Source organism: Anopheles marshallii, chromosome 3, assembly GCF_943734725.1.
Source record: "Anopheles marshallii chromosome 3, idAnoMarsDA_429_01, whole genome shotgun sequence".
Lineage (NCBI taxonomy): Eukaryota > Metazoa > Arthropoda > Insecta > Diptera > Culicidae > Anopheles > Anopheles marshallii.
The window spans coordinates 23265522-23287571 of NC_071327.1; the positions used below are offsets into that span (position 1 = coordinate 23265522).

Genomic DNA, 22050 nt, shown 5'->3' on the forward strand with positions numbered 1-22050 from the left:
GTTCGAGCAGAAGCCCATTACGCGCTGGGAGACCCTCTGAAGGAAGCTGAAATGCAACTCCCCCCCCCCACCATGGTTCCATGCTGTGCGACGGTCATGTCGTGCTGTCATCGCTAGTTCCGGCACCAGTGCGATGGTGCTTGGCGCTCCCACCAGCGCTGATTAGCATTTATTTGTTGCACAAAGTGTGTCCTTGGGAAACTTTGAAGTGAGGGTGGGTTTTAGTTTCGTCAAGAGGTACTGTTTTGTACCGTGAAAAAGAAATGTCTTTGACCCTACGTTGTGTTTTACAATTTATTATTTTAAATAAAATTCGCCGATCTTACACAAAAACGATCTGGCTTCAACCAAAGTTCAGTCACAACCACGCGTCAACCAAGAACAATACTTTTCTATCTGTCAAACTGACGCCTCTCTCTCTCGCCAGGTTCTATCATTTTACATTTGACACTTCGGTGTCAAACATCCCGGCCCCCTTGAACAACTTCGTTTTCAAGTTCTTTAGCGCATTCCAGAACACAAAATTTCGATATCGCTCGCTTCACAAGACCGGTGGCAGTACGAACTGTAACTACACGAATGATTCCGTCTTCTCCTGGATGTAGCTCATGAACGCGAGCTAAGGGCCAGCGTGCGGCGGGCAGCTGTTCATCTTTCAAGATCACCATGTCTCCCACCTCCAAACGTTGTATTTTCCCTGGAGAATAATGCTGGTTGTTCAACGTCTTTAAGTACTCGTTGCGCCATCTCTGCCAAAAGCCTTGCGAATGCCGTAAAAGAAGCTGGTAGCGACCTAATCGGTTGAATGGCAGTGCCGTCATATCCAGTTCAGGAAGAGGTGTGAAACCTTCTTGAAAGAGAAAGTGAGATGGAGTTAACGCGGAGAAATCGTTGGGATCCTCCGATAATGCCATTAACGGGCGTGAGTTCATGCAAGACTCTATTTTAGCAAGAACGGTGACCATTTCTTCCTCCGAAAGCATTGCGGATCCCAGTTGACGAACCAATTGCTTCTTGGCCACTTTAACCGAGGCCTCCCATAACCCTCCGAAATTAGGTGAACGTGGAGGTATGAAGTGCCACTGAATATTCTGATCCGCCAAATGCCGATAAATCTTGCCTTCATCCTTCTGTAGCATTTCGTAGATGCGATGTAAAGAGTTGTTGGCGCCGATGAAATTGGTACCGTTGTCCGAATACAGGTGTGCTGGCTTATTTCTTCTGGAAACAAATCGATCGAGTGCCATAAGGAAAGACATCGTGCTGAGATCCGGCACTAACTCGAGGTGCACCGCCTTGGTGGTCATACAGACGAATACGCAAATATAACACTTTCGTGAAGCAGCCTTACGATGTACAGGCCTTAAAAATAACGGTCCACAATAGTCCAATCCGGTAGAAGCGAATGCTCTGCTGGCAGTTACACGTACTGGAGGTAGCTGTCCTTCAGGCTGTTGTATCGGCGTGGGACTGGCTCGGTTGCAGCGAAAGCAGCATCGAATAACACTTCGGACTGCTCGTTTCCCTTGCAAAGGCCAAAACTCGTCTCGAACCGAAGAAAGTGTCACAGATATTCCCCCGTGGATCAACTTCAGATGATGGAACTTCAACATAAGTCGGGTAAAAGGATGGAAACCCGGAAGTACAATTGGATGTTTGACGTCGTATGGAATACTCGAACGTTTCAATCTTCCACCAACGCGTATCAATCCTTCTTTGTCGAGAAATGGTGCTAGCAAACGAAGAGATGAAGCTTTAGGTATAGATTGATTCTTGCGTAAGTATTTTAGCTCTTCCTTGAATGCTTCAATTTGAACAAGCTTCGCTAAGGTATACTTGGCGAACTGCATTTCATCCACGGATAAATTCCTATTTATAATTCGAAGTTCAGCCTTGATCTTAGCGTTGTTGTAGAATCGCAACATGTAACCCACTATACGAATTAGCGATGTGAATGAAGAGGCAGTTTGGAATATGCTATCAGGTGTCGATGCTTGTGACGACAAAACTGCTGCAGTACGGGACTTCAATTCAGCGTCGGTAGTTTCGTTGGGAAGATGCGTTTCCGGCCACGTTGATTCAGGATTTGACAACCATTCAGGCCCCTTACTCCACAGCTTACTCAGAACTAGCTGTTTTGCAGGCATACCGCGAGATATCAGGTCAGCTGGATTTTGTTTTCCTGCTACATGCTTCCAGCTGTATCCGTGCGTCAACTCCTGTATTTCTGCGACGCGATTCGAAACAAAGGTCTTCCATGTACGTGCTGGAGCTCTTATCCAATGAAGAACAATCGTTGAGTCAGACCAAAAATACACGTTGTTGATCTGCATATCCATAGCAGCAGACACTCGCTTGTGTAGTCGTGAAGAAAGCAGCGCTGCGCATAGCTCCAATTTCGGAATAGTTATAGGCTTCAGGGGAGCAACTCTAGATTTCGATGCCAACAAGCTGATATGAATGCTTCCGTTAGAATTCTCAGATCGGGCATAAACGCAGGTTCCATAGGCTACCTCATAAGCATCTGCAAAGTAATGCAATTCTACTCGCGCGTAATCACAATGGAAAGCAAAACGAGGAATGCTGAATTGTGCGAGGCTTGGCAACTGGTCACAAAACTCTGTCCATTTCAAACGAATGTGATCAGGGATTTCTTCATCCCAGTCTACAGAGGATGTCCATAAATCTTGCATGATAAGCTTGGCTTGAACAATAACAGGTGATACTAGTCCCAATGGGTCATATATCTGAGCGATTCCCGATAAAATGGTTCGCTTTACCCATTTCTCCTTACTCGTGATAGCCGTATGGAATCGAAAAACATCTGACTCTAGCTCCCAAGCGATGCCTAACGTATTAATGCTTTCCCTTTCATCGAATCTATGTGAAGATTTTGTTGCGAGCAAATCTGGAGGAAGGTCCGATAAAACGGCGAGTTCATTGGAAGCCCATTTTCGAAACTTGAACCCGGCCTTACTCATTAACTAGTCTAACTCTTTGCGTATTCGAATGGCTTGCTCGATGCTGTCTGCGCCTGATATTAAGTCGTCTACATACATATGCTTACGAATTGCGTTGCTTGCCAATGGAAAATTTTCGCCTTCATCCTCAACAAGCTGCAGCAGTGTTCGCGTAGCGAGATATGAAGAAGGAGTTAATCCATAGGTGACTGTAGCTAATTCATACTCTTGTATGGGTTGCGATTCATCAAATCTCCACAGAATACGCTGGAGTGGTCGATCCTCTGAATGTATCAGAACTTGCCTGTACATTTTTTCGATATCAGCAACTATTGCCACTTCAAATTTGCGGAACCGTAAGATGAGCGATAGCAGATCCTCCTGTACAACAGGTCCTACCAATAACGAATCATTCAACGAAAATCCGGTGCTGGTTTTAGCGGCTCCGTCAAAGACAACGCGCACCTTTGTTGTTGAACTAGCCTCCTTTAGTACAGCATGATGAGGCAGGTAATAAGAAATGTTCTGCTCTTCGAAGGTAGCGGAATCCACTAAGCCCATGTGGTTCAACGATATATATTCCTGCATGAACGCATGGTATTGCTGCTTCAGAGATTCGTTTTTTGACAATCTCCTTTCCAATAGTAGAAGTCGTCTGGTTGCTGAAGACTTTGAATTACCAACCATCTTTCCAATTTCCGGGTGTTTTGGTAAACGCACTATATATCGTCCTGTTTCATCACGTGAAGTAGTCTCTTTGTAATGACATTCTACGACATCATCATCTGGCAAATATTCTGTACAATTTACTTCTTCAATTTCCCAAAACTTCTTAATTTGGTCTTCTACTGCTGAAGCCACTGTAGCCACGTTGCATCGAATGGGCGGCTCTTCGTAAGAATCATGATGCAGAGGAAGCTCGCCAGTAATTAGCCATCCAAATACCGTTTCTACTAGCAAGGGACCGCTGCTCAAACGAATACGACCTTCTTTCAAGAAGGTATAAAAATGCGACGCACCCAATATCATGTCGACTCTATTGGAGCAGTTAAAACCTGGATCTGCTAATGGGATATCGACGGGAATTGCCAGGTTGTTACTAATAAACGACTTAGGTGGTGTGTTAGCAGTTACTTTCCGCAAAACAAGGAAGTTGAGCAACGCGGAAAATTGACTATCGCGCGATCGAATATTTGTTGTAACCTCACTGCATGCCTTCGTCGGTAGCTCATCCACACCGGTAATGACGACATCAGCTCGCTGTCTGGGCAATCTGAGCAGCTGGCAGAGTCGCTCACTTATAGCATTGGGTTGAGCTCCATTGTCCAACAACGCACGTACTGGGTGCTCGATGCCATTTACATCCAAAACGAGAACTAAAACAGTAGATAGCAAAGTATTAGCATGTCGAGATGGTGAAATATTTGAAGCCATATTTGCGATAGCCATTCTGCTACTGATGGTGGATGTTGCACTGCCGGATGCTTCTTGTTGACTGTCATCTTGATGGTTTGCGTTATGCAGCAACGTGTTATGTCGCTTGGAGCAAATCCTGCATTTCAGCTTGAGGCTGCATTGACGAGACACATGACCACTCTTCAAACATAACGTACACAGCTTGTGCATGGATACTATCTCTGATCGTTTCTTGAAGTCAAAGTTGTTGAAAACTTTGCACCGATATAACAAATGGTCTTCAGAACAAACAGAGCATTTCAAATGTTGATCAATTGCGGCTACATTTGCGTTTACACGAGTTTTGTTGCTTTTTTGTGAATGCTCAGCACTAACAGGCAGATGGTCGATTGCAATACTCTCCAACGCATGGATTCGCTTGTATAAGAATGCTAACAGTTGCGGGTAGGTGGGCTGCTGATCTGGCTCTAAGGATTCCTCCCAAGAACTGATCGATTTGTCGTCCAATTTACGAATAAGCATCTCTATGAGGATGGAACTGTTTTCACAAATTGGCTCACCTAGCTGCTCCAACACTTGGATGTTTAATGTGAATTCATCTGACACACGCCGAATTTCTGCACTACTTGCGTTCAAAGCTTTCTTAATAGCAAATAATGATCGTACATGACGCTTACGTAGTAAAACTTTGTTAGAGTATCGATTCACCACAGCTTTCCACGCCAACTCGTAATTGTCGGCAGTTATTGGTAGTGTTTGTATCACCAATGCTGCTTCACCTTTCAATGCTCCTCGTAGGTAATGGAACTTTTGCACTGATGTAATGCCATCACAGTCATGTATGAGTGATACATAGGTATCATGAAATGACATCCATTCCGATGGATTTCCACTGAAGGATGGCAGCGTTACTGTCGGCAACTTAGTACGTTGCACAGATGTATTGGCCTCAGCCTTCACTATACCAACACTCATACTTGATATTGATGCTTGGAGCGCGGTTTTTGTTTCGGCGTACAACTTCTCAAGCACTGCTCGCAAATCGAAATTCTCGTTGTTCATGTCCTCATTTTCTTCTAGCTCGTCGATTTCATCCTGTATGGACTCGAATTTATTGTACGCCTTTTCAAGGAGCTCGAGCCTATTCGACGATTCGTTTGCATTTGTAGTGGTGATGGTTCCGACGAATCCTTTCTGCCGATGAAGTGACTCTACGGCATTGCGACGCTTGGTATAAGCTTTCTTCAGCTTCTTCTCGTCAGCCATTTTGTTTCACACACAATTATATGCACAAGCGATAATATTCACGTCTAATAATCCTTGGCCTAGGCTTTAACGTTTAACACACGTTTAACGCGCGATTTTATATAAGACTTAGACACAATAAAGTTTGTGTAACTTGGTTATTCAATTTGGTACCGCTATCAATTCCACACAAAAGAAACGCGCGATGATAGCTGGCGGGAGTGAAAAAAGTCCAAAAATCCTGGTCACTTCGCACCAATGTTTTGTACCGTGAAAAAGAAATGTCTTTGACCCTACGTTGTGTTTTACAATTTATTATTTTAAATAAAATTCGCCGATCTTACACAAAAACGATCTGGCTTCAACCAAAGTTCAGTCACAACCACGCGTCAACCAAGAACAATACTTTTCTATCTGTCAAACTGACGCCTCTCTCTCTCGCCAGGTTCTATCATTTTACATTTGACACTTCGGTGTCAAACAGGTACTGTGTTGGAAGGCAAAATTGCAACGATGTTAATTTGCGTCCTTTTGACGTCCACGATCGTTTCAACATTCGCTTGCTCCTGCTTTTGCTTAATCTTACACACTTTTTGCCAATTCGCAGCGAGCGTTTAGCGTAGTTCTGTAGGGTGGTTTTTCTAGGGTTGTTTGGTTCGGGATAACTAGGACGGCCAGGACATGGTAAAAAGGTTAGATGAACTTCTGACAAACAACATTTTCAACCATTCCAGGGTTATGCTGCAACAGATTTACCAAATCCAAGGGTGCTCGACGCTGGACCCAAAGGTACATTCATTAGCCGTAGGTACTTGGGTACGATTGCGTTCGGTCCACTTTCTGGTATTCGGGGAAACTCTTCGACGGAGATAAATGTTAAACATCACTCCTTCTCCATCACCCTCAGTTCCAGAAGTTCCTTCAACAGCAGTCCAGTCCAGTGAACATTGAACAATGTCCAACCGTTCCTGCACCGTCCAAATAAGAGAATGAGGTTATGTTGTGTTATGTCTACCCCTCCGAGTGCCTGTTTGCCTTGTTCCGCATGATGAATAATTTATTAGAAATTTAAATTTCCTCCCCTACTCTCCCTCTTAACGGTGTCTGTTGTGATTATTTTAGCGCCTCGCATTGCAAAGCCATTATAGTTATTCTCCAGTGGCTCACCAAAGCATGATGGTGTGAATGCGGTAGTGGTACCACGGTTACCAGTTATTAATGATGGTCTAACCTCAAATTCCAAATCATTCCGATGGGAGTCAGCGATCTCCGGAACCGCAATATTCATGCCGTGGTTGGAAATAGTTTAATAAAGCAATCTTTCGATACATTGGGAGCGAATTCCAAGAGTTGTAATTCCAATAGGCATCTTTGAATATTGTTCGCAAAATGTGGAGAGAAATAACATTGCAGTTGATGCAATTCTAAGCTATATTAATTCAACCTCACAGGACAAGTCTGTAACGGCCTTCTTCCCACTCCTTGACATACCAGCCGCATACTTACTCGACGATCCGGACCCGGTACTGCTGGAACCACGACTCGGACATTGGCGGTGTTTCCACGGGTGTGACTGTTGTTTATTGGGCGTTCCGTTAAGGCTGCAGGAGGAAGGAAAACCATCACCACCCCCCATTACGCCACCCATCACGCCACCGGGAATGATGGTGGTTCCGGGGGCCGGTTCCAACCCCGAGCCGAAGTACTGCGAGGGATTGAAGTTGAAGTTGCTGATCGAGTTGGAGAAGTGATGGTTGTGCGATGCAATGAGGTTGCTTTTTGTCGAGCCGGAGTACTGATTGATATTGCAGGAGCTGGCATGGTGGCCCACTCCACCACCCGCCGGATACTTGCCGCCCAGTCCGGAGAAGTGCCCCGACAGTGGCAAATCCCCGTTCGGCCCGATCGTGTTGTACTTCGCAGGAAGGTTAAGTGCATCGTAGTTGGGGATGTAGCCGGCAGCGACCGCGTCCGGATGGTGATGATGTTGGTGGTAGAGATACAACTGCCCCGCATCCATCGCTTCCTTCAACGGCACGTCAGATCCGGTCTCTCCGTACCGATCCTCTCCGCTCTGGTAGTAGTAGTGGTGATGTAGATAATTATCATCGAAGTAGTAAGGCGGATATGGCTTCGTGCCGGCCGGGTCATTTCCACTCGGAAGCGAGGCGGCCGTGTTACCGTTCATCAGGTCCACCATCATAACCGGAAGCGGGTCGTTCAGTTTCGACTTGCCGTCGACAGGCATGCCCAATGAACCGGAAGTTGTTTTACCGTTTGTCGACGATTTGGCGGATTTGAGTGTTGACTTTAGCGTGCCACTCAACGGACCGTTTGTGTTTGTGGCAAAGTTGAACAGATCCGGCTGATTCATGGTTCCGACCAGGCCGTCGACTTCACGTCCGTAGCTGATGTTGGCTGGGTTGGACTGCTGGTCCGTGTGCGTCGGTTCCGGTCCGGATGCAACAGGTTGCACCACACAACCGTATCCGTAGGATGGACGTCGGTTCAGTGGCGGTGGCGGAGGCGGTATCATATCTTCACTGTACGAATCGTCCTGCAAGCGAAAAGGAAGCATCATGATATGATGTTGCCGGACAAACACAGCAAATTCTTTGCATAACTGATATTGGGTTGCGCAAATGAACGTTGGACAGAGTGATTGGAATTTAGCTTGAACATCAATCTTTGCCTGCATACAAAGTCTAGAAAATCTTGAATGTGTTGATTGTTCACGTGAGAGTGCCATGGTCAGAAAATTATGCACATAAGAACTATTTTAAGCATGATGATGATGATATATTTTCGAGCATCATCATCGTGCTGAAGGAATGGGCAATTTCCCGAGTTCTTATCCATCCACAAATAACAACGGAAATGCATTTAGGATGCATCGTAAAAGAGTATGCATTCGCTTCAGCGAGAAAAAAGTATAGAACAATTCCGTAATCACATAATAAATGGCTTCGAGCGTGAAGGGAACTCATTTTTCTCGTTGATCTCTCCTGCCACCGTCAGCTTCCCAGCGTGTCGTTGCAGCCGTTCAGGGTTCGCGAGCGTGCATGGGACAAACTGGGATAGCTCTGGCACATTTAACGCATCTGTATCGCATCCGCCTTCGAGTTCGACCACGATTCCCAAAGACCGGAGATGCAACTAATGGTAATGTCCCGGTCGTGGAAAACCACAAAACAGACCGGAAAAGCACAACAGCAGTGATCCGTAGTGCTGCTGTGAGCTTTTTCCTACCTCGGCACTTTGCAGCATGGCAGCAGAGAAATGATCTGACTACGCCAGATGGAGCGGATATTTATGACGTTGGGCCATAATGGAAATGAAGAGAATAAATGCCTCCGGAGCAGGGAAATGAAATGGTACAGCGAGGCCACAGTAGGCCGCGTGTCGTGTTGTTCGGTCTATGTGCAGAAGAAGAGGTGCACTCCGATTCTTGTAATGTTTTGTCTTTCTCGTGATTCCCCTTTTCCGTTTTGCGCTCTTGTCTCGTCACCATTTTCACAATCCCACAAAACACACGCCGACGTCACAGGCCGTCATTTTTCATGTCCCTGTTGCTTTTTTTTTGTTGTTCTGTGTTGTAATTTCCTCGCTTTTTGACATTCTTCCGTTGTTCTGAGGGTACCAGTTAACAAGCTTTCAAATTCGCGACAGATCTTTGTGCATCTTTTTGACTCCTTTCCGTTTCAGAGTGGCTTTCGGTTCAGCTTGGCCTTAAAGATTAAAATTGTGTCCGATTGCTGATGAAGAAAAATGGAAAATCTCTGGTTGAAAGGAGCATGTAGCATCAAAAACCGAGAGTCGGACCAAAAAAGCGTTAAATATGGTTCAGAAAACGTAGGAAAAAGACAGGGAAAGATCATCAATTGAGTTGGTCTACGACCAACCAGAGGGTTGCAGCATGTTGCTTCATCACGTCTATAGTTGGAATTAATTTTCCACTGGTTTTGCTTTGAGTTTCATTTTCGTAGTTAATAATACGCTTAGAAACGTGGAGAAACCTTACGACAGTGGAGCTTTATTTACAACGCTTCTGTATCAAGCTCATTAAAACAAATTTTTCAATTAGCTTAATGAAGTGATGCAATAATCACATTTTTTATCGGCCTAAACGGGATGCTTCTAAATAACAACAAGGAGTTTGTTTACTTTCAACAAATCCTCGGTTTTTTGAAAATCAATTGAAAACGAAAGGAATATTTACCTTTCATTTCATTCTTGTTTAAAGATTCCTTGAGTACCCCAGTGTTTGTCCTTGGGGAAAGCTTTCCTGATGGTTTGAATTGCCCCGCTCTGGAAGGTCACGTTTTGAGTACATCTGGTCAATGCTAAACACATTTTAGTACAGCTGCTCGTAATAATGCCAACCGATAAAATTGAAGAACTCGGCAGAAGTTCTATTTCCTACACCTTCTTCAATTCCATTTTTACATCAATCGTCCTATTTACTTCGAGACATTTGGTCGAAAGTGTGCACCGGGTAACAAATTGTGATTGCAAAGCCGTAACAATTTTGTTTGCTTGTGTTGTTTCTCCGTCCCTCGAATTGGTTGTGCAAGAAAAAGCCCTGTTTTATGTTTATTTACACGTTGAGCTGTTTCGTGACCTGGTCTGGTGGGAGTGCATTTTATGGCATTCAATAAAAAGCCCATGAAACAAATATTGTACTGGCTACGGGTGAACGACGAATCGGTCTAACACAAGTTTTGAGGATGGAATGGCATGAACCAACACCATATAACATTGCTCTCAACATGCCAGATGGACGGAGATTCCTCAGAATTGAGTGTTGATCACGAGAAATAGTTAGCAATTCCTGGTTTTCCAGAATCAAACTGCACATCGTGCACGAGGTAAACTATTGTTTTATGATCCGGAACTAGGGTCCTTCCCTCCACAGTTTTGATTCTTCGCAGAGTGCTTAGTTATCGCAGTGTCTGCATCATGATACTCTTCTGGGAAATAGTTGCATTTGAGAAGGCAACGTGTTAGACGAATAAATTAGCCAATGAAAAAGGTGAGTTCTCGGTGTTTATTAAATTTCCGTCGAAATTCCCTTCGCGCTTTTCGCTATGCTTCACGATCCTTTACTTCAACTGTTTAGATTGCATATTTTGAAACTAGGGATATTACTTGCTTCTATTCGTTTCTATGCTTTAAACGTTTTACTGGTAGCTTAGCTCAGAATATTAAAGCAATAAAAATGGAACACTCTTCTTGTTTTCGATTTCGCATCTACACACATATGCAAAGGGAGAAATGGATGAAAATGCATTTAACTTTTGCTTTAAAAACACATCGTCGAAAGACATTAAAAATTCCATTAACGGCGACAAAGCGACCACCGTGGCTTAGAGATATTATGCAAACGGGTATGAATGGAATGCAAAACGTTGCATAAAAAGCGAACAGCAGCTTTTTTTCTACTTTGATTCCCGTTTCACTGTTCCTTATCTAAGTCTAGTCAAATTTATCCTTTATGGCGCATGTTTGACCTGATTGTACAAAGTTTATATTTTGCACTGGGAATTGTGTCGGCTAAATTAGAAAAAGCTTTCATTGTAGCCCGAAGGAATTTGTGCATAAGAGAATTGAACTGGTCGTGTGATGCTTGAAACATTTTAATAACAAAACTTATCAGTGTGAAAAAACTTTGTGGAATGGATTAAAACATGAACGGAAGGTATTATGTGCAGATGATGGATATTCATTTCTTTGCGACAAACAAATTGTTTTCTAAGGAAATAAATAATTTATTACAGCCCTACAAATCCAGGACAGGGCAGGTAAACCCTATTCCCCAAAAATGAATACCTTTCTTGATCAATAAATCTGGATTGTCCCAAAATGCCATGAAACGTTTGGGAAGTCCCATACACTTCCGGGGAATCTGGGGGATGAGCCTTCAGAATGGAAACAATTTCACCGATACTATCGGAATGCAACAGCTACGGGCCAGCTGGGGCGTGAAAATGGAGTGCCAATTTGCAAACGGAGTTCTCCATCTCTTCACCCCGCAAACTTCGAAAGTCCTCACAACTTGCACGAAGGCTCTGCTGTGTACGTTTTCTCAACTGAATGCTTCTTAGTTTCGGAAACCCCCCGTCTGTAACTGAATTTCCTGCTTAGCCCCTGGAACTTGGATCAAAACAAGAATTTGCAATTTCCTATCCACGTTCGCTCTTCATTGGAGAAAGGACATTCCATAAATAATACTCCGAAAACCATGGCCGCAAAATGGTATGGTCAATAAATTTTGTCCATGCCAGAATAGAACTCACCGGGCTAGAGCTTGGGCATTGCAATCGAACGGTCGGTTGGGTAAGCTTCCAATAATTTATGACCGGAAGTAGCCATCGACGACATTCACTCATGGGAGGGACGTGCCACGGTGGATGTGAATATCGTTCAGGTTTTGAGGATGGCAGGACTCAAAAAAAGGGAAAGTGCTTAGTTTTTCAGATCTGTTTTGCTTTCCGAAGCGATAAAGTTTTGTTTTCCTTTCTAGTTTTACTTCGCAGGAGATAAATAACTCCCTCCTATCCCGTTCGTCCCTGTCGGATGTCTGGTTACATGTGAGTCTAGATTTAAGGGATAAGAACTAGAACCAGTTGTAGGAGGACCCTTCGGTGTTAAAGCTTGTGCAGGTCATGTCTGTGTGGGTCATGTGTTTATGTTTTTACTTTTCCGATTGGGCTTGACAGCTGTCACCTTTGCCGGAAGTAGAAAAAGGGATCCTTTACACAAATGAATGGGAAATGGGGAATTTTTTCATAGTTCTTCAAGTTCCTAAACTTTATATGATGTGTTCTGAATACCAATACGGAGCTAGTTGATGTGGGTAACCGGATATCTAGAAGTAACTCAGAATAGTCTCTTGAAAGTAGTACAAGAATATTATTTTTAAATATATTCTTTTTTACGCTATTTGTGTGAACCTTAGCCAAACACACTTCAAACGAAACAAGATGTAGTGTGTAGATGACGTGCAAGCTTACCTCGGCATAATTATCACCCCGAGGATACGATCCATGCTGGCAGTCAAACGAAAACACGTTGGCCGCCACCTTGCAAGCATTTCCGGTGACTTTTCCGGGTCCAGTTGTTGATAGCGGAGAAGGAGGTGTGGGAGTTGGAGTCGAAACGGACGAGGTCGGCACGGATGCACCCGTTATACTCGAGTGTCGTTGCATCGCTGTGGTCGCTAGGCTCAAGTCACCGGTTGATGTGGTCAGATGCTAAGAGAGAAGTAAATAAGAGCAGGAATAGATGGGTTAATTGTACCATTTGCACCATTTTCACAGTGTAAGAATGTTGGGAATTTTGGAGCCGTATGCCATTTTCGTTGCCGTGAGCTGTGGTCGTGGTGTTGATGAGTTGAGGAGAAATTAAACAACAGCATTGCAATGGCCTTTGGCGTGGAGTTTTCGTAGGAAGTCCCACATGAGAGCATGTCGAAAATGATACGCATCGCACGCGACTCCACTTGGAACATACCGCGTACGTAAGGTCGTTTATTTTAGCCACGAAACGGCAACGATGATGGCGCTGCTAATGAAACACCCGAAACAACCCAGAAAATGATGCAAAATGCAGCCTTCAACCGTTTCAGTTAAACGGTCGAGTTGAAGAGTTCCAAAAGGAGGGAATTCAACAGTTCGTAGCACTGGCTCCGTGACTTGCTGGTGGAGTTTTCATTAGCAAATTAGTTTTCTCAAGCCTTTCGCCGATATTATGCCTCAGAAATCGTTGATGAAGAGCGTCCGGCTCGTGCGATCGTCATTTGTTGTTCCAAAGCTGGTACGGAGAAAGTTAATTGTTTCTCGCATTGTGGAAATTTGATACCATCCGTTTATGCTATTGCTGCTTCCACTCTCGAAACAGCTGAAAATAGGCCGTTTAGCTGCCGGGTCTGTTGAATTCAAAGCAATTCTCTAGTCACTTTAATACCGTAGGGATGTTACGGGGGGTCTCCTTTGTTCTTGGAATCCTATATCGGAAGAAGTAGGGAAGCGTCTATTGTTATGCTGTTTTCCACTTCGATTTGCGTACACTGGGGTTGCTATGGGAGATGGAACGTGTTGTTACAGTACATCAAAAAGCCCGGAGGAACATCTAGTGAGCTTTCATCTCGTTGTACGTCGAACGGTTCGCGACAGGTACGTAAGCGTAATGTAAGCAATTTCACGGCCCGTTTCAAAGTCTTCGCCAAATTGCTCCAGGCAGTGCGGTCGCAAAGTCTTTTCGCGTTCTAAGATCTTACGCATATCGTTTAAGAAGCGAGGCGTCAAAAGCAGGAAAAATATGTCGATAACATTCCACAATTCTTGGTGATCAATACGACCACACCAAACACACACGTACAATCGGATGAAAATAAAATCACAGCTGGAATGAAACGTAACGAAACGAATAAACACTTACCAATTTTCCCATGGAGCCAAACTTCTTCTGACGGTCCTTTTCCAGTCGCAATAGAATCTGTGCATTCTGCTCGCAGGTGTAGGTGTGCTGGCGAGGATTTTTCCTGTCCAGGCTGTACTGATATAATGGCCTTAATGGATTCGGTATTATCTGTAAATATTTGATTCGGTGAAAATCGAAACAGAACGACATGAGCGTACAGAAGCGAGAAAAGAATAATGTGTTGTGAAAAAGCGGGCGGCTAATAAGAGCAGCGTGTGAAATGGGAAAAGAGACAGCAGCGTATGAAATCGGAGAAGATCCTTAAATTGGTTTGGAAATAGCCCTATCAGCCAGATAAAACGTTCAGAGTAATGTGAACTAACTTGGTATAATGTAATGGGGGACTCGGTCTTGAGGGCATCCACCCCATTTCCATCAAGAGTGTAGAGTAATGTTAGATTCTTTGCCAAATGCTTCACGGTACACAGGAAGGTTGACCAAACTTTGGCTTGACATGCGGACAAACAAGGAGAGCTAATTGGGAGGAACATGCCGGCAACAGTCATGGAATGATAGATTAGGAAAGCGTATTAGTGACACTTTCACACGTCCACACATCCTGTTCGATTCGAGTGTTAGATGGAAAGAGTAAAACACCATCGGCTATTTTGTTGAGTGTGTTCAGACCAACAGCCTGAGCCACTGGCAGCAAATATGTGTTTGATGTGTGAATGGTACCATTAGGCATGGTTATTGGTCAATTTGTGTAATTGTGAGCTTGATTTCGAGCAGCGAGAGATGATCCTGTGTGGTTTGGAAGCGATAGCAAGTGGCCGTAAGCATTCGAATTTGCCTTCACAAAATGGAAGGGTGTTGATAGCCAAAGCTGATAGACTCAAGAGTTTCAGAGCAATGGAGTCATTGAGTTGATGCTTTTGGTCTTTAAAGTGTTTAGCTCTAATTGAAGATCGAAATGGAGCTTGATTACAGTTCTGGTGTCGCGTTGTACTGTTTTGATGAAGGTATGAATGATGAATTTAATAAGCCAGTTTGGGAAGGTTTCAGTGAAATTCGTGTGAAAAAATACTATCGTTACTCGTCATGCAATCGATTTTTCATTCATAACACTCTCTAGGAAGAGAAATTGTTTTAATATTAAATGAACTCCACTGTTTGAACCATTTCGTAAAGTAGTAAGAAAAATACCCAAGCAGTAATTGCATCTGATAAATGTTTACATTCCAAGAAAAACTTTTCATGCGGGAATGTTTATTCTCCTGGGGAAGACAACAGCTCGGAGTGGATTTCACAACAGTCAAGCCACTTTTGACAGCTTCTCCTGTGTCATCAACTTGACCTGCGAAAACCACCATTAAAGGTCACCGTCTATTTTGGGCAGTTTTCACACCAGCACCAAACGGGAATGCTAAGGAATCGGTCTAATCGACGTCCTTGAGGAAGCAATAACGGCACTCGACACTCCCTCCCCTCCAGAACGTTGAAAGATGGATTTTCAATTTGGATCTGAGACGATAAGACGAAATGTTTAATCTAGCTTATTCCATTTCCACTCCCACTACAGCGCGTTGCGTTTGAAGAATTCTCAGCCATTGGCGCCGTTAACTTGAAATCGCACTTCGTTCGCTTCAATTCCATTTTCATTTTTCCTCTTTTTCCATATTTCGCTCAAAAAATACAAACATTCCATCCACGGTTAGTGCTTTCTCATCCCTGTGACTCACGCAACAGCTTCTGGGTGGGCATTATCGACGTAATATTTCGCCCTCGGCGCTAACTTCTCATTCTTATTTTCTTGGGGAACTTCTTGTCCGGAAGTATGATGATAATGTGATTAAGAAAATTAATTACAAACTCCCATACCACCACAGTTCGACCCTGACGTCTGCTGACGGCAAAAGAAGTCATCAGGTCAGATTCAATGTCTGGGAGGCTTTCGTCGTTCCCCGCGGTCGGAGGCGGTCTTGTTGGTGGTCAATGTCGGAGTGTCAAGACGCTGGTCGATCTGTTATATAAATGATATCGACCCGACGGAAACGATTATCGACTAAAAATAGTAGAATCTGTGAAATTACTTCGTGTCCGTCGAAGGGAATCGTCCCATGGTTAAGAAGATTAGAAAACGATTCTCTGACAGGGATTTTTTGTTCGATGTCCAGAGACACATTAATTTTTATATCCCGAGCAGCGTGATGTGTTTATGGGATTGTGAAAGATTAAACAAGAGATTAGTTGGAACGTCTTAATGGAAGTTGGTTTCAATGTGGGGACGATGCGAAGACCGTCTTAGTATTACGTGGAAAGTGTACAACACATTCAATTCCTACCCAAGCTTTTATCATTAAAGAATTGTCCAACTCAGTATGAGTTATTGTACAGAAAGGTCATAAATCACAGACTCCTATTTGTTCAATGCATTATTCGTGGAATGCTGGAAAAATAATAGCCTCTGTCATAGGCATCAGCTCCAACTTTAATCCTGTTCTATTTTCAAAAATGTTATCAAAGCGAACGTCAATGATTAACAAACCAGATCGGCCACTTCCCAGCCCAACCCATGCAAACTCAGCAACATCTAACGTTTGCTAACGAATGGACTAAAGCAGAAGATGTGAAATATGGGACCGAACAGACGGAAAGAGAAGGAAATTCCTGTAATAATGACTCACTTACCTCCGTTTCCGCGTCACAGCTGCACAGTGACAGCGTGCTCAATCCGCCCGCTCCTCGTTTGAGGCTGTTCCGACTCCCGACCGGATCCTGATGGTTGCTGCTGGTGGCATTTTTCAATATCGAACCTCCACCAGCACCGGCACCACCGAAACCACCGGCGCGCGTCAACGTGGCTGTGGCGGCCACCGTGGCAGAGATGGGGTAGATGGACTGTGTCGGTAGGACATTGTGGGCTTGCGCCGGCTGATGGTGTTGATGCTGATGCACACGATAGTGAGTGTGATGCTTGTGGCGATGGTTTTGCTGGTGCTGCTGATGCGGTTGTTGCGGAGGAGGATGCTGGTAGTCGGACTGGGACGAGGAGCAGGTTGAGTAGCTATCGTTGTCATGGTGCTGCTGGGCGGGCAGTTGTCGAGAGTACTCGCGCAGCTTCTGCTGGTGAAGTAGGACCTGCGATTTTATCATGTGATCGGTGTTATTTACATTTAAATTGGATTTGCCACCGTAGCTGTTGCGGAGCGTGTGGAAGCGTTTAAAATCGTCGCTGAGCGAGGCTTCCGTTTTGACGGTGGGTGTTAAATTTGTCCCCGGAGGTCGGCCGCTGCCGCCTGGTTCGAGTGTGTGTGCCGTTTGTTCCGCTGGGCCGTGGGATGTCGATTGGGAGGTGCTACTGCTGGAGGTTTTCGACCAGCTCTTGGCCAGACCGGAACCGGCGCCGGATCTCGTACAGGTCGTTCCGGTCGGTTGTTGTTGCTGCTGCTGCTGCTGATGATGATGACTAAAGCTACCGCCGTACTCCACAGGACCATAAGAGCCTCGGTCCAGAGTGCTTGTGTTGGATTTTTTCAATCGCTGATGATGACTATTGTTGCGTTTCAACGAACCACCCGAGCTGGATCCAGCGCTCTTGCTGGCCGCATGACCGTGTTCGGTTGCGTTCGATCCCGCAGAGTGCAGCACCGACGGGGATTGCACTGATTGCGGATCGATCTTGCCGTTGTGTTTGTGCAGATAGCTCTGTTTGGTGCGATTAATGTCGGTCATTTTGTGATGAGTCGCCGGTTGGGCTGGTGTTCGGGAGGAACGTGGATCAATGTGATGTGTATGTGTTTCTGTTTACCAAACTTTCCGCTGGTACAACACTTCAGTTCAATCGCTTTACGCTTAGCACCATTCGAAGACTTGGATTACTTGCTATCATAATTCGTGTGACTTCAAGCGCATGGCGTTGATGTAGAACACAATGTACAACTCACTGTACATACTAAGAGCATCGCTATTGAAGAATCAAAGTATATGAAGGTTATGTAAAAGGATGTCAAAAAAAATTTCTATCATATTCAACTCTTTTCTCATACTTTTGCCAGCAACCACAAGAGTGACCTAAAACCAGTCACATCAATGTTATCTTTGCACAGCAAATGTTCGTAGAATTTAAAACTCACGGCCGACATTAACACGAAGGTCGACCGAAACGGAGCAAGAAACCAATGGAAACCCCTGCCGGTGGTCAGTTGTTTATTGTGGAAATGGAAGGAAAATGTGAAATAAGCTAGCAACGTACGAACGGATTAACTTCCAGGTGCATCGGATTGCGACGCATGACCGTTGCTAAGGAAAAGGTTAAAAACATCCCTAGGAGATACTGGAGGACCACTATCAGTCCTTTCCAGATAAAGTGGCCGACTTAAGCAATGTGCATTGGCTTGTGAATATTTTACATTCTCAGGAACGAAATCTTCATGAAGGTGTGGTCCTTCAGGTTCAGGCTAAGGTCAACGATTCGCTGTTGGTTTGTGCTAGAGTTTGTGTCCCATTACGATAATTTCATACAAAGTTCGGTTCCACAACATCCCTTGGTTCAATCGAATATTCTGCTCTAATTCCCTTTCATTCGCCTTTTTATTCCAGAAGTTTCCTCTCTTATGGTTCTGCAACATTACTTCAATTATCCTTTCAACCATAGATCATTCGTGTGGCGTTTTGGGTTAATGGTTTGGCATCCCTGTTTTGCCGCAAATCCTTCCCAGTGACGGTCAAAGGTAGCCAGCAACCCTTATTTCTGTTACCATGGGGAGTCCCGTGCGTTGCTTCCTTTCGCCCATTTTGTTGCCATTCTTTTGGTGCAATCGACTTGAGAAAAGTTTTTCCTTATTTGTACTAGGACGCTTGGGGCAGGTTTGGAGGGATGCTTTTCTGTTCGGTTATAAGCCACGGCGCTGGTCAGGAGTATCATAGGTAAAGGCTTCGCTTGAGCTGATGTCGACATGTTACGGGAAGTACTTCGTCCATTCCAATTGATTTCCCACAGGGTCGCCGGGATTCATGGCAAACCTGCAATGTACGGAGAAAGAAACTTGTCGAAGATTTATGCAAGCAATGGTCAAATATCTTATCGGTGTTGGTGATGTGTGGCTGATGGTGTTTGTCTGAATATTGATGACCGGTTTGGGCTGGACGTGGGGTTTGGAATGGTTTGCTCAGCACGAAGCGTGTTAATATATTTACTTAGGACTTGGGAATATGTTTGCCCACGAAACAATACATTGGATTATGCCAACCATGATCGATAAATCAGCAATATTGCAGGAAAAATATATCGCGTCATGAAATTGATACGACGAACGCTGACAACTATGCACAGCGCTGTTTCGACAGTTATTGGACTGTTCTTGTCAGTTATTTCATCCAATACAGAACGTATTAAAGAATACCATAGAATAATTAAATTGATTTATGAAGCGTGTAGCACATCATCAAATGAGGTATTTTCAGGAAATTATTGATCACGGTTGGTTGAATTGTTTAAACAATCATACGAAACTCATTTATTAAATCGAAATATGATGCTGTTTCTGCGTTTGCATAAAAATGTCCTCTGTTGACAATTATTACACCAATAGTATTATTTTTCTACCACTCATTTCTCCCGATAACTTGTGTTCATTAAGCTTGTAAAACAATCGTATACATGATATCGGAGTGGTTGTGTGTGTTGGCGGTTGACGCCAGGCGGTGAAGGCTTGTTTTCATAGGTAGATTGAACTCGTTCCCGATGGTTAATTGTAAAATAGCATATACGTTGTTGTTAAATGAGGCTTTCTGATTTCCTGCCCATGGGAGACAAGAGAGAGAGAGAGCGAGGGAATGAGAAAGAAATATATCCCAATCATATTTGCTGTAATTGGTTTCGTGCTTGATGGTCATAAATCGGTTTCGTTTCGGCTCATCAAAAGTCCCCATAACTAATGGGGTCCGTTTCGATGCCGTGACATGTAATTGATATGTATAGTGATTGTGATTTATTTATGTTGCTAATGATGTTTCGTTTTTTTTCAATGCAAGTCCAAACATTTTAATGATTTCATTAATTCAGTGTAAAAAAAAAGTGCATTATCAATCCGATCGGAAATCTCCTGCTGATAGAATTGTAAACAGAAGGACCCCGTAGTGCTACGATTGGTACACTTTTCAAAAGCCTCTAATCGGACTCGCAAATAGTTTAACAGGTCATTGATTATCTAAATTAGCAAGATAAACATTAACCTTCAAAAACCAACCTAGCAAAGACGAACGATAGTGCAGAAGAAACTTTGAGGCTCAATGCCTATGTTTCAGTCTCTCAAGCCATTCTTCCACTTCATGTCCGCTCAACGGTGCTCGTTGTTCGTTTAATCATGATTCCAAACATTTGGACCAAATTCGGTGGAATGATTTATCCTATTAAGACTGTTACCGAATCAAGCGAACAAATATCGTCCGTCAGTGCCAGGGAACATACAAAGGAACAGATGAAATCAGCGAAAAGAGAAGAAATGCTAGGTGAGGAAACCACGATAATGTATTTATGTAGCTGGTGCTTAGGTTGAGCTGGTCGGCTGCTGTAGCTCGTGCCTTAGTTGCCTAGCTGAGGGTGCTAAGGATCATCGCCAACGGTAAAGGCTGCTAAGCGTACGGCTGATGGGCAACACGGGCTAACGAGCACACTTGAGATCCGCTTCAAGCTAATAGTGGTAGTCATGGTGCGGTGCTTAAAGCTCGTTCCGATGATGTTGTGCTGTGAGCAGGTTTCGTCCCTTCGTTCATCGCCATCGCTTCAGTCCTTGTTGATCCCGTTCGAGTGGTATTTTTGTGTCCCATTTTTCCTTCCAGCGGTTTGCCTACATACGCTCTCATCAGTGACCATGTGATTAACGCTGGTTTTGTAGCGTGATAGCGATCCAACAACAGGCAACAATGAGCGGTAAAGTCACTCATGCGTGCCGGTGAACTGGTGTGAGTTTCACCAATTAATGGAGAAGTATAATTTTACCAATAAATGTTATCATTCAGTGAGTTCATTAGCCCGACCAGAGAAACGAAAAGGTGATGGCGTCGTCCCTTATTTGGGAGGGTTCTGCTGTGCTTGGTTGGCAGATAGCAATGGAGACGCCTGGTTGCTCATGATTAGCTGGATTCCATAAGACAAAGTACGGATGGAATTGGTGTATTGTTATTAAATGTGGTCGAATAATTAAGGGAACTTGTTTTGTGTGCCTTGAATGTCATGCACCATAATGGGAGAATAGAGTTTTAATCATGTTTCTATTAAATTGAATACTCTGTGGCTCCAGGATGCTCTTTCTAAAAGTAAACGCCCAAATCAAGCCATGACAACGTTCGAGTTAACAATTTAGATCCAATTTAACTACCAACTATTTCATGAATAGGATTCCAGCTGATTGTTCCAGCCGACAAACCCTTTCCGAACTCGCTATTCGCTGTCATGATCGATAATTTGATTTATCCATCAGGATGTCCTCAGGATACCTAAGCTTTCGATGCAATTTTCACGTTCAATCCCGGCCCCGTCATTTCCATACAACCAGAGCCCACAATAACAACCGCTTCCGACTTACATAAGCCACGCAATCACGAATTCCGGTAAAGCGGACCTAAATCAATAGCGTTTTGCCTCCATTATTCGGCAGGGGCATGTTAAGTATTGCGGACGTGCCTCGAATGGAGCAGTATTTGACTTCCCGGGGAAAGTTTAGCGAATTTATTCATCGTACAGTGAATTGCTCGGTGCGTGACTGGCAGGGGGGTTTTGTACCATGTTGCCGTAAAGGGATCAAATGGGATGAAACACGGAATTCCTTTCGAACGCGGGAAACAAATCGCTTTCGCCCGTGGGGGTCGTGGCAATGTATTTGGTCGCGGATATGAATATATGTGGCGATAAAGACTGCATGCTACCTGGCGTGCTTCGCCCTCTAATCACAGGCGTATCGAAGGAGATTAATCTGTTTTGGCAACGAAAAAGAACCGTTTCGTT

General features: G+C 44.1%; 1 protein-coding gene across 1 annotated transcript in view; it reads right to left on the reverse strand.

The window, feature by feature from the left end:
- LOC128712387 (uncharacterized) overlaps positions 1–17777 on the reverse strand; it is a 41304-nt gene extending 23527 nt beyond the window's left edge. The window contains exons 1-4 of the mRNA XM_053807282.1: positions 16734–17777; positions 14061–14210; positions 12635–12874; positions 7128–8178 (exon numbers count right to left, since the gene is read on the reverse strand). Coding sequence (XP_053663257.1) covers positions 7128–8178; positions 12635–12874; positions 14061–14210; positions 16734–17777 — 2485 coding nt within the window. The remainder of the gene's footprint in view (positions 1–7127; positions 8179–12634; positions 12875–14060; positions 14211–16733) is intronic.
- Positions 17778–22050: the final 4273 nt, after the last annotated feature.